The 13,917-nt window shown below is 34.3% G+C and overlaps 1 protein-coding gene across 5 annotated transcripts in view; it reads left to right on the plus strand.

The window, feature by feature from the left end:
- LOC149801214 (activating signal cointegrator 1 complex subunit 3-like) overlaps positions 1 to 13,917 on the plus strand; it is a 441,282-nt gene that overhangs the window by 85,054 nt on the left and 342,311 nt on the right. For all 5 annotated transcript variants that reach the window (XM_089955269.1, XM_089955267.1, XM_089955271.1 and 2 more), the window contains exons 10-15: positions 3,753 to 3,893; positions 5,092 to 5,256; positions 5,490 to 5,646; positions 8,531 to 8,622; positions 9,213 to 9,347; positions 12,089 to 12,280. In XM_089955269.1, coding sequence (XP_089811395.1) covers positions 3,753 to 3,893; positions 5,092 to 5,256; positions 5,490 to 5,646; positions 8,531 to 8,622; positions 9,213 to 9,347; positions 12,089 to 12,280 — 882 coding nt within the window. The remainder of the gene's footprint in view (positions 1 to 3,752; positions 3,894 to 5,091; positions 5,257 to 5,489; positions 5,647 to 8,530; positions 8,623 to 9,212; positions 9,348 to 12,088; positions 12,281 to 13,917) is intronic.

Here is a 13,917-nt window from a genome sequence, read left to right on the forward strand (position 1 = left end):
TATGAGTTTAATGCTATTTTTCAGCACATGATAGGCTATACAGGGTAGCCATTATATTAGATGGAGGAAGAACCTGGGGAAAACACTGGGAAGAACCACTAAAAATGAGTGCACTTGACCACTTTGCTACCTGGGGTCCCTAGGTAACTTGGTATTGTATATATATAGAAATAAATTGTATTATTCATCTACAATTTCATTGTTATGACATTATTTTTTGTATGCAGTATTCATGTTTAGTGTTAATTAGTGTTTAGTATTGATTTATTATTGTGGTTTATGTTGTTGTGGGGTTTAATGTCATTTTTCAGCATACGATAGGCTATGCATTGCGGTTAGTATTAATGGTGGAAGAAGAACCACTGACACAGGAGAAGCTACTGACAAGTTTTCTCACATACCCTCATTGGCCAAATCCTAGACTCGAACCCATGCAGACTGCTCCGGTGGCCTAGTGGTTAGAGCGTCCACCTCGGATGCGGGAGGTCATGGGTTCGATCCCTGGCCGAGTCATACCAGAGACTTAAAAAATGGTACTAACAGCTGCCTCGCTTGGCGCTCAGCATTAAGAGGTTAGTGTTAGGACTGGTTGGCCTGGTGTCAGGATAATGTAACTGCATGGGACATCATGCTATGTGTCTGCGGCATGATGCCCCAATGCTAGACATCACTATAAACTGCCACATTGCAGACATCATAGCGATATGACTGAAAAACTGTTAAAGCTACGTTAAAAATCAAAATCACACACATCACATCACGAACCCATGCAGACAGAGGTGAGATGGCAGTGATCCGTAACAGAGAGCGCTTTAGACCACTTGGCCACTTGGGGCCCCTTGTGGTTTATATAAAGTGTTAATTCATTGTGATGGTTTAGCATAGTACATACCTGTTATTAGATTTCTGTGTTGTAATATTTGAAACAGATTAAAATAGCAAAACCTGTGGCTAACATGAAGTAAGTACCAGAAATTGAAAATAATATCACCTGTACTGAAAAGTTCTAATAAAGTTAAAACTTTAATAATTTTTTTTAAAATTTAATTTTGTTGTTTAACATCGTTATAATTTGTTTAGATAGTATTCTCATGGTTCTTCATGAATTTTGCTGAAAGGTATAAAATAAAATTCATTTAGCATTCTGTTTTCCTGAATTTGTTGATAGCTGCATCTGAAAGCATACCGTATTTACTGTATATGTTGGGACACAATAAAATACTAATTTTTTTCCTGTCCCAGAACTTATGGTGAAACTTTTTCTCACCTATGTCCTTTGTCCCAAGACTTAAGAAATGAAATAAATTTGTATTGCATTTGTGCTCCCCCCACACTACATGCTGCAATAGAACAGATAAATGAAATGCTTATTTGATAAAAGGAAGAAACTAACCTTGTATTGTTATCATTTATTCATTTTTTTTTCAACATGAGCATCAAAGAATGAAATATATCCATGAAATCCATATATGTAGCATAGGCTTTGATACTGTAGCATGTATCACTTATGTCCGATAACATGCCACATTGTTCATTGACATGAACATTGAGAAACAAATTGTGTGTGGTTGTGCTCAAAGGTTTGAATATGTTATCCAACTGAAAACTGGATCCAGCAAAATCACAAACAGGAGGGAAATAATCAACCCATATCTTGAAGACAACTGTCATTCATACATGACACGATGTTAGGTGCAAAATAATCAAGATTGAATTATATCCAGGTCTACTGTATGAGAGTATCTCGCAAATAAAAATCATTATTTGAAAACACATTCACTTGAGTGCAAGTGACAATCTCTTCACCAGCACGGCTGACAAAAGTATCATTACTATTTACCCGCAGACATCAATGCTTCTTTGCATTAATTGTAACTACAGATGTCAAGCACATAAAAGCCCAGCTGGTGAATAAGCACAACTGGCAGCGAGCAGTAAACTCCTTCTTTGAACTTACCAACAGGACATCAAAGACAAAGGTTATTTTCATTATAAAGCAAGCCAACCTCAGAAGCCAATTTTGGTTACCTTTTTGTGCGTTAAGGATATCAATACCAAGGATGTTTTGTTGCAAAGCAAGCAAACATTGGAAGCCAACTATGGATTCTTTTAAGTGAGCTGATTTTTTTTTTTTGTATAATACAAAGACGGCCAAGATATTGAAGCAAACATTGGTTTCTTTTCACTGGTATTCACGGGAATGTTTAAAATAAATTGAAACAATGGAATAAATTTTAAAGTGAAACAATATAGTGCTTCATGCATGGATGTCAATGACCCAGCGTCACCCAGAATATTTGAGAAAAAAAAAATCGTTTGCTGAGTTCGTGAATGCCAGAAGAGAAGCAGATGATTTTGCAAATGAGAGTGAAATAATCAACCGATTATATTGATGACAACTGCCATTCATGCATGACATGGTGTTAGGTGCAAAATAACCAAGATTCAGTTACATCCAGGTCTACTGTATGGCATATCTCGCAAATAAAAATCATTATTTGAAAACACATTCACTTGAGTGCAAGTGACAATCTCTTCCCCAGCACAGCTGACAGAAGTATCATTACTATTTACCCGCAGACATCAGTGCTCCTTTGTATTAATTTTTACTACAGATGCCAAGCACACAGTAGCCCTAGTGGTGAATAAACACAACTGGCAGTGAGCAGTAAACTTCTTTTTTGAACTTACAGACAGGGCATCAAAAACCAAAGTTATTTTTATTACAAAGCAAGCAGACCTCGAAAGTTGACTTTGGACTCTCTGAAGCTGTTTTTTTTAATAAAGGATATGAATACAAAGGTTAATTTATTGCTATGCAAGCTGACCTCAGAAGCCGACTATGGATTCTTTTAAGTATGCTGATCTTTTTTTTGAATATACAAAGACGTCCAAGATATGGAAGCTAACTTTGGTTCCTTTTCACTGGTATTCATGGAAATTTTAAAAATAAATTGAAACGATGGAACAATTTTTAAAGTGACACAATATAGTGCTTCATGTATGGACATAGATGACCCATTGTCACCCAGAAGATTTGGAGAAAATAAAATCATGTGATGAATTTGTGAAGGCCAGAAGAGAAGCAGATGATTTCACCAACAATATGATCATTAACATGGATGAAATTTTAGTGCACTTTGATTGCATTCCTGATGGACTGACAATAAGATGGGGGTCAGAAGTGTGAGAATTAGCAAAACAGGTAAAAATTTGAAAAAAATTTAGACTTGAGTCCTTGCAGTTTGCACCGAAAGAAAGGATCATACATGTGCAGGAGAAGGGTTGTGTTGATGAGATGCTGGTGCAATGGATTAAAGAGTTTTACCTCAAGTACACAGTTTTAAATTTTTTTAAATAAAATTTCACTAGGAGTACATTTTCCAACATGTAATTTTTGAATGATTTAAAAGGTGTCCCACAACTTTTGACTAAAAAGAACCAATGTGTCCCAGAACATACATTGCACAAAAAATTACTTTTAAAATTAATTTATGGTGTCCCAACAAATATGGTGTCCCAACATATACAGCAAATATGGTACTATACCTACCTGAAGAGCGTTTATGATGTGAAAGCACTAGAAGGTGTTACTTATTTGTTGTTGAATGAACAAAAAAATAGTGTTGTATACAGACTAACACATTGAGCATTAAAACTTATATATATATATATATATATATATATATATATATATATATATATATATATATATATATATATATATATATATATAATTGTTATACATATAGGTCATTTATGTGGCACCCATGAAGGCCCTTGCTGCTGAGATGGTTCGTAATTTTGGTGGCCGACTGGAGCCTCTGGGGATTGCAGTCCGAGAATTGACAGGAGACATGCAACTTACAAAGGCTGAGATTCTCAACACACAGGTGACATTTAGACAATTTTCACACACCTCTTGACATGATTTTGCATGCAAAGCACACCATTAGTGTATATTTAGTTTCCAATATGGCTACTATAGCAGTCACCTTGAAAATCTTGTTATGCCTACATCTCAGAATGGAAAGTCATATTGCCATAGAGTTTTCACCAGAAACTGTTTATGATGTTGGTCCTGAATGAAAATGGTGACAATCTTATATCAGTTTAGGTAACCATAGCAGACATCTTAAAAATCTTGTTATTACCACTCCTCCTGAAAAAAAAGTAACATTGCCATGTCGTTTTCATCAGAAGACTTTTTTGTATATCTAGTTGGCCCTAAATGAAAATTTTGTCACTTGCATGACTTGAAAATCTTGTTTTCACTTCTTCAAAATGGGTTGTCATATCATATATGGGGTTTTACTAAATGACTTTTTATGATCTAGTTATCTCAAATGAAAGTGATGATATAACATGGCTTTACAGTGAGATTCTTGAAATTCTTTTTATCAATACTTCTGAATGATTGGTTACACCAACATGGGTTTCACAGAAAGACTTCTTATGGTGTCTTGCTAGTGATAGATGAAAATGGCGTTGATCTGACTTCCAATATGGTCACCAAAATGGCTGTTGTGCTGCTGTGGCTTCTGTTTCTATTTGTTGCCTCCTGTGACATGCTAAAGGTTGCACTGGGACTGTTTTACATCACTGCTTCTGCAGGACGGAGAGTTCCATTAAATAGAAATGCGCCATAATTTTGTGGAAATATGAATGGGTTTTAAGAAGGCCTTAAGTTATAGGTAAATCGTGGTAGTAACATTTTTCTAATCTTTGAAATGATGAATTCATTTATTATTGTTGTAATCAAATGTTGTTTGCAGAAATAAGGATGTTTTTGTCTATACTTTATATTTATTGATTTTGGAAAGGTCCATTTCTTTCCAAAGAATGATTATTGTCTTTGAATGATTGGTTACTAATCACTTCATTCTATTTATTTCATTTTGCATCTTTTCTGCAGATGTTGGTGACTACACCAGAGATGTGGAATGTGGTGACAAGAAAGAGTACTGGAGATATATTTATTTCATTTTGTATCTTTTCTGCAGATGTTGGTGACTACACCAGAGAAGTGGGATGTGGTGACAAGAAAGAGTACTGGAGATGTATTTATTTCATTTTGCATCTTTTCTGCAGATGTTGGTGACTACACCAGAGAAGTGGGATGTGGTGACAAGAAAGAGTACTGGAGATGTGGCCCTGGCTCAGCTGGTCAAACTGCTCATTATTGATGAGGTTCATTTGCTTCATGATGACCGTGGGTCAGTTATAGAGAGTCTGGTGGCCAGGACACTTAGACAAGTAAGCATTTCTTCTTTTTCAATTTCAGTTGTCAGTACATGTCAATGACTGATAAACCAGATTATATGTTGAATTCCTTCAAAACTCCAGTTGAGCTCAATATGATATAAGAAGTTGGAAAAACTGGGTAATTTTGGAGACAAATATCATTGTGATGAATGTAATATTTTATCCAAAATGGCTTTTTCTTTTTCTTTTCCGATTTGCATCATTTTTCCTTGACTTTATTTCAGGTTGAGAGTTCCCAGAGCATGATCAGAATTGTTGGTCTGTCAGCAACATTGCCTAACTATCTGGATGTGGCCAATTTTCTCCATGTAAATCCATACATGGGACTTTTCTTCTTTGATGGAAGATTTAGGCCTGTTCCTCTAAGTCAGACATTTATAGGTAAACCTCTATGCTCTAATAGTCTAGTTAATATGCTCCATTTACTAGAAGTCTGTTTAATGTACTCTGTTTACTAGAAGTAAAGTTAATGTGCTCCATTTACTAGAAGTCTGTTTAATGTTCTCCATTTACGTGGAAGTAAAGTTAATATGTTCCATTTACTAGAAGTCTATTTAATATACTCCATTTACTAGAAGTCATGTTAATATGCTCCATTTACTAGAAGTCATGTTAATATGCTCCATTTACTAGAAGTCATGTTAATATGCTCCATTTACTAGAGGTCTAGTTAATGTACTCTATTTACTAGAAGTAAAGTCAATATGCTCTTTTTCTTAGAAGTCTTGTTACTATAATCTGTTTACAAGAAGTCTGGTTAATATACTCTATTTACTAGAAGTCTAGCTAATATACTCTATTTACTAGAAGTCTAATTAATATACTCTATTTACTAGAAGTCTAGTAATATGCTCTATTTACTAGAAGTATAGTTAATATACTCTGTTTACTAGAAGTAAAGTTAATACGCTCTTTTTCTTAGAAGTCTTGCTACTATACTCTGTTTACAAGAAGTCTGGTTTTACTAGAATAAGAAAGTCTAGTTAATATGCTCTATTTACTAGAAGTCTAGATAATATACTCTATTTACTAGAAGTCTAGTTAATATGCTCTATTTACTAGAAGTCTAGTTACTATACTCTATTTACTAGAAGTCTAGTATTATCTGTTTACTAGAAGTCCTATACATTGTCTTAAAATATAGATTTTATTGTTTCTATAAATTAATTTTACACTGAGGCAGACACTTTGAAAACACATATAATTTCCTCTCTTAAGGAATGTCATATCTAGAGTGGGTATTCACAAGAAGACTTTTGTGATGTCTGTTCCCAGATTTGAAATCCAGTATGGCCACCATGTTGGCCATCTTGAAAATTAATGTTATGGCTACTCCATCTGAATAGATGGTATTATGAGGATGGTTTTCACCAAAATAATTCTAATGATATCGTGTTGAACTTGAATGGATGGTAATATGAAGATGGTTTTCACCAAAATAATTCTAATGATATCGTGTTGAACCTGAATGGATGGTAATATGAGGATGGTTTTCACCAAAATAATTCTAATGATATCGTGTTGAACCTGAAAGGATGGTAATATGAGGATGGTTTTCACCAAAATAATTCTAATGATATCGTGTTGAACCTGAAAGGATGGTAATATGAGGATGGTTTTCACCAAAATAATTCTAATGATATCGTGTTGAACTTGAATGGATGGTAATATGAAGATGGTTTTCACCAAAATAATTCTAATGATATCAAGTTGAACCTGAATGAATGGTTAGATTAGCCAGGTTTTTGTGCTGAACCTGAATGAAAATGGTGCTGACCAGATATCCAATATGGACACCACAGCAGCCATCTTAAAATCTTGTTATATCTAAAAGGTATTGGAGACAATTACAACATTTAGCAATTAAAAAGAAGGAATAGTCTTGATCTTGATTTCTGACAATCTTTTTGGTCAGTTTCAAGGGACCCTTGTTTAATATATGGATGAGTGGTATTTTTTCTTGACTGCTTGAAAAATGAGAAAAGCTTTTGTAGTTGTCTCAGTGTTTGTGTCCATGTCTGACCATGGTTAAAATATTGTGACTAATTGTTTATTTATATAGTTATAGCTTTCAGATTTCATCTCAAGTAGCTGACCTTTGTGGGAATATTGTTTGCTATCACTATCAATACTCTACAGAAGGATTTATGACTCTTTTTTTTTACTATAATTGAAATTTTAGGGTCAAAAAATGTATCCACTTTGACTCATTTTCTGGTAAGAATTTATTGGTGTTTGTTCTTTGTAGGGTTATTGCTAATCAGGCTTAAGCTCTTGTTCACAGCCTTGAATAAGCCACATATTGATTGTAATTAAGCTCCTGTCTACAGTTTGAATTCGCTGTTATTGTAATTTAGATTCCACTGCTCAGTAGGTCTGTATTGCTTCACCTTAGACCTGACCTTTCTTGGTGATATATTTTCCCAAGGATTCCAACAAATTGTTACACTTGTTGAGTGAAGAGTCTTGATATAGTGTTTACAGATAAATATAATATGTTGTAAAAGGTTTTATGTTCTTGCATTCAATTCTGAATATGATCTTTCTGTTTTAGTCTTCTTTTATGAAATTGTTGCTGAGACAACTGCCATTGAATACTTCTGGTACAATGGTATTAAAGTACCTTAAGTGTTGTTGTTGTTGTTGTTGTGGGGTTTAACACCATTTTTCAACACATGATAGGCTATACATGGCGGCCAGTATTCATGGTGGAAGACAAACCCAGGAAAACCACAGGAATTACCACCAACCCTTGAGAAGAACTGCTCTGGTAGCCTAGTGGTTAGAGCGTCCGCCTCGGATGCAGGAGGTTGTGGGTTCGATCCCCGGCTGAGTCATACCAAAGACTTACAAAAATGGTACTAACAGCTGCCTCGCTTGGCGCTCAGCATTAAGAGGTTAGTGTTAGGACTGGGCGGCCCGGTGTCAGGATAATGTGACTGGGTGGGACATCATGCTACATGTCTGCGGCATGATGCCCCAGTGCTAGACATCACTATAAACTGCCACACTGCAGACATCGTAGCGATATGACTGAAAAATTGTTAAAGCTACGTTAAAAATCAAAATCACATCACAAAATCACAACCCTCAAGAAGCTACTGGCAAGCTTTCTCACATGTCCATATTTACATTAAGTGTAAGGAAGGTTTTAAGAAAATGAGCTGTAATCATGTTGTTTAAGGGGTACAATTATTTTGAAGATTTTGGTAAATATTATTAATTTTAAATGTGTCATTAGAAGGTGTTCTGTACTCTTATTTAGGGATCAAGACATTGAACAGAGTTCAACAACTTCAAGATTTCAACACAGTTTGCTACGAGAAGGTGTTAGAACAAGTGAAAAAAGGTTATCAGGTAATTTTCAATGCACAGATTTAGAAATTTTATCCAGATGTACAAATTGTGTCTCATATTCGTATCTGAGCATCTTTTGTCTAATTTTGACTGTATTAAGGAAAAATGTGTAGGATCCTTTTTTGAATATGTCTGACAAATAAATGTTATTTAAATGTTTGTATATGCATCCCACTTACCAATGGGATTTTTGTTCATTCCGATTTTTTCTGGTGTGTAATGCATAGATTCAGTAGCTTGTAAAAATACAAACTTCTCATGAATAAATTGAAAAACAGACCCTCATTAAATTTACCAGACTGTTGGTAGAGACTGGGCATAACTGAATCATATTATTATAATTTATTGTTTATCAATTATGTGTCACACATTAGCATTGATCATACTTGTAATTTCAAAATATTAATTCAGATACTTAGAATTTATTTGACACCATTATAGACTAAGATTTAATGTGACTTGATAAATGGCACAAAACCATAATTTCTTTGTAGGGTAAATGTTTTTAAAAAAATGTAAAAGCCATAACTATTTAGTTAATAATAAAAATAGTTACTTATTCTTAGGAAAATTCATTACCCTTTTCACAGGTTATGGTGTTTGTCCATGCCCGAAATGAAACTGTGCGAACAGCTATGACACTCAGAGAAATAGCTAAAAATCAGGGAGATGTGCTGTACTTTCTACCAGAACAGGGGCAGAAATACGGAGAGGCAGAGAAAAATGTAATTCAGGATTTTCAGTTGAACCTTTTGCATTAATGTTTGTGACAATATGCCATACAAATACATGTACCTGCACAGGTGTATTTCTTGATTTTATATCAAGATTGATTGGTATTCAGGCTGCTATAATAGAATTTATAGCCTGACCAGTATACAGGCTGTTTTAATATAATTGTACAGATTGACTGGTATACAGGATAATTGTACAGATTGACTGTTATACAGGATGTTGTAATAAAATTGTACAGATTGACTGTTATGCAGGATGTTGTAATAAAATTGTACAGATTGACTGTTATACAGGATGTTGTAATGAAATTGTACAGATTGACTAGTATACATACTGCTTTAAAATAATTTTAAAGACTGGTTGATATACAGGCTTTTTTAATGTAATTGTACAGTTTGACTGGGGGGGCCCAAGTGGCCGAGTGGTCTAAAGTGCTCTCTGTTACGGATCACTACCATCTCACCTCTGTCTGCATGGGTTCGAGTCTAGGATTCAGCCAATGTGGGTATGTGAGAAAGCTTGCCGGTAGCTTCTCGTGGGTCGGTGGTTCTTCCCAGGGATTTCCCGGGTTCTTCCTGCACCATTAATACTGGCCACCATGCATAACCTATCGTATGCTGAAAAATGGCGTTAAACCCCACAGCAGCAACAACAACAGATTGACTGGTATACAGGATGTTTTATTATAATTGTACAGATTGACTGGTATACAGACAGCTTTAATATCATTGTACAGATTGACTGGTATACAAAATGCTTTAATATAATTGTACAGATTGACTGGTATACAGGATGCTGTAATAAAATTGTACAGATTTACTGGTATACAGGATGCTGTAATAAAATTGTACAGATTGACTGGTATACAGGATGCTGTAATAAAATTGTACAGATTGGTATACAGGATGCTGTAATAAAATTGTACAGATTGGTATACAGGATGCTGTAATAAAATTGTACAGATTGACTGGTATACAGGATGCTGTAATAAAATCGTACAGATTGACTGGTATACATGATGCTTTAATATAATTGTACATTGATTTCATTTATACTCAAAATGAATGTTTTGTTTTTGGATTGTTACAGATTGATTTTGAAATAGATCTTATTGATATGTAAAGCAGCATGGTGATATCCATGTTTTGACTGAGCCATTCATAAACAGTAAACCCTGTTTATAAGGGACAGTCAAAGTATTGAATATCTTGCTTATTACACACAGCTAGCATTTCTGTTGTTTGAAGTAAATCTTTATTTCTGCATGAGATTAGGAAATTTGTGTGAATGTAATCAATGAAGAATTCTGGAATTATCCTAAATATACATGTTTCCTTTATATAAAGGTTTCATTTGAGACAAGCTTAATTGCATTTTCTTTTTAACTTATTTCATAAGAATGTTGCAGCAGATGGTCATGTTTTTGGATGACAGTTTTTAAGCATGCAGTGGACTATAAAAACTCCACTGCATACATTAAACATGTGTACACTGAGTTGTTGCATCTAAACCTTTATTTCAAGAAACGGTGCTACCCTCTTGAAAGTATACCTCTCCTGCAGCAGGAAAGTGGATTTATATGAGGTTGTCCTTTCAAGAGGGTGGTCACATAAGTGAATAGTAATTAAATATGAATTAGGAAAGTGACAACTAGTTCTAAAACATTTAATATTTTTATTTATGGAATTAGTGTGATAAAAACTGTACCTAATATCTTTTGAAAAAGAATATTATAAATAATCATCTCAATTACCTGAATATGAATGATTCGACTTGTAAATGGAATAGTCTTGGCATGTGCAGTGCAAAATCATTTGAAAACCTTGCTTAAATCAGGGCACAATCTTTCTTTCTGTCAATTCCATTTTCTTAACTGTGGAGAATATTTTTCCAATCTTTTGCAATGTTTATTTTGAGTCTTTCTGACAATTTGTTTTGTTGCAAAGGATCATCAAATTTGTCTCCTTTTCAATTAAGTGAAATTAATTTTTGAATTGTTTGCAACTTGTTCCTATGTTGCCAACTATATCATTGTTAAAATAATTTTTAGCACATCAGCGAAATGCTATAAAGGAAGTGATCTTATGAGGCAATTCATTGGTCGTAGCCTGATATCCTGTTAAGTTAACTTTTCTTTTCTCTATGTGGGAGAAGCCAGAAAGCCTGTCATATTATTTTTGCTTGATGCAGTTTTGTGCTGAACGTTTTGGCAGATTTTGGCCATATTTCTAATCTTGACAATTATTGTTAGTAATAATAGGTACTAATTATCAATGTGAAAAAACCTGATATCTAAGGGAAACCAAAAAGCATGTTACATCATTTATGCACCTTTTTTTGTGCACATCAATACTGCAAATCTCAACTGTTACCCATTGTAATCTTGAAAACTATCAAAGTGACACAACAACCATGGATCAGATGCCAGTAAAAATAATCCAATTACTTACCTTTTTGTATGGATTAAAGTTTGGTTCTTTATTGACATATTGGAAAAAATGTGTTGGCTGGCTTGTGAAGGGTTAATTTGATATTTTGTACTAATATGCAAGCCACTTGTTCACTTAAAGGGATGGCCATCATTGTGGAGTATTTTTCAGTACTGACTCATTTGTACCAAGTGATTCTGGTTATAAAAAACTTATGGCCACTTGGTCAGCCATTCAAGAGGGGGCCTACTGTACACTGGAACTTTTTAATCTTAAACTTGTGGCAAACATTTTTGTTGCAGACAATGAAATCTCGCAATCGTCAGCTGAAGGAGTTATTTCCCGATGGTTTCAGTATTCACCATGCCGGAATGCTGCGACAGGACCGTAACCTGGTGGAGAAGTATTTTGCAGCAGGACTGATCAAAGTTCTAGTGTGTACAGCTACTCTTGCCTGGGGAGTCAACTTGCCTGCCCATGCTGTTATTATCAAGGTCATATTACTAAATTATTGTGCTTTTTGTCAGTTTCTATTATTATGTGTATATCTTTTTGTCTGTCTCTCATAGTACTTTGTCTGACATATACAGATGACTAATTATTAGTGATACTGAAAGTTTTGTCTCAGTTTTGTACATCTCTCATGCATTTTCCTTTCTTTCGTTACTTATTACACATAAAGCAAGTTGTAAGTTCAAGTGTGTATTTGTGTTGCATATGTTAGTTGATGTAAATTTTCTTGTCACTATAGCAGGCTTCCCTTGAATAATGAGAATAGGAAAAACATTTTGTTGTATTTTGTACACATTTTGTTGTATTTTGACACATTTTGTTGTATTTTGTACACATTTTGTTGTATTTTGTACACATTTTGTTGTATTTTGACACATTTTGTTGTATTTTGTACACATTTTGTTGTATCTTGTACACATTTTGTTGTATTATGACAAAAATTCTTATTTAGTGGCAGAAACCATAATTTCAACTTCTGATGGCACTTAGTACAGTGTGGCATCCATGGTAAAATTGTTGCCACAATGCAGAATTCACAATTAGGTGGATAGCAATCTGGAAGTAACTTCATAAGTACTTTATTGGGTTCCAAAGGGGAATTTTTTTGAAAATATAAACATCATTTATATTTTAATGAACATTACATTGTTTATTTCACAGTCCACCAGTGTGGAGTTTACTTTTATTGCAAAGACACATGATTATGATTATTTCTACCCAGGATGCATCAGCATCATCTTTCTTTTCAACTGTTATTTCTGTATAAAGCAGTATTATATTCCATATCTTTTATATTAGTTTCATAATGCCTGCCCATGCAATCCGGTTATGCTTGATGATTTCTATGGCAAATATAATAGCTGTCACATTACATTAGGATAACTTTCTTTGCTGCCTCCGAGTTCAGTCCTCCCAGTAAAACCAAAAAACATTTGTCTGTCTGTCTGCCTCTCTCTCTCTCTCTCTCTCTATATATATATATATATAGGTGGTGCTCTACAGTTTCATATTTTGCATAGGGTTAGGATTTTAAAGAAAAAGAATTTCCCCAGCTTTCCTTTCCTCACTGGTTATACTGGCTATTTAAAAAAGACCTTGTAATACTATATCTTAGGTATAATGCAAAGAACCTTTATTTTGGTATATGATTGATGGGTGTAATATGGGTTATAGAGTATACAGCTTTGCCTTATTCCAGATGTGCACCTTTCAAAAAGGTGCTAGCTCCACTTGGTCATTTTCACTTCATCAACTTCAGAGGTAAATTGTATAATTAAAGAGCCAATAACATTTTTTTACATTTTATATATTTGGTAATTCATTCATTGCCCGTTTAGAAGCTGGTATTGTCTAGTCTGGCAAAATTCATTTTCCCTATTTTAATAGCTGCTATGGATAGTGTACTTTAGACAAATTCAGGCTGATTTTGTTAGTACAAGGGAGCATTCATTTTAATTAGCAGTGTGTTTAAATCACATACAGTTTCCAAAAGTACAATATCCAAAGAAATATCATCCACATTACATTAATGTAGCATGGAGGTATGCCACCATTCTCTCCACTGTGCATGTTTTAAATGCAAACAGCTTCACCTTACATATGTCACTCTCTCAAAAGT

The sequence above is a fragment of the Sinohyriopsis cumingii genome, chromosome 4, assembly GCF_028554795.1.
Source record: "Sinohyriopsis cumingii isolate HCF-2022 chromosome 4, ASM2855479v2, whole genome shotgun sequence".
Lineage (NCBI taxonomy): Eukaryota > Metazoa > Mollusca > Bivalvia > Unionida > Unionidae > Sinohyriopsis > Sinohyriopsis cumingii.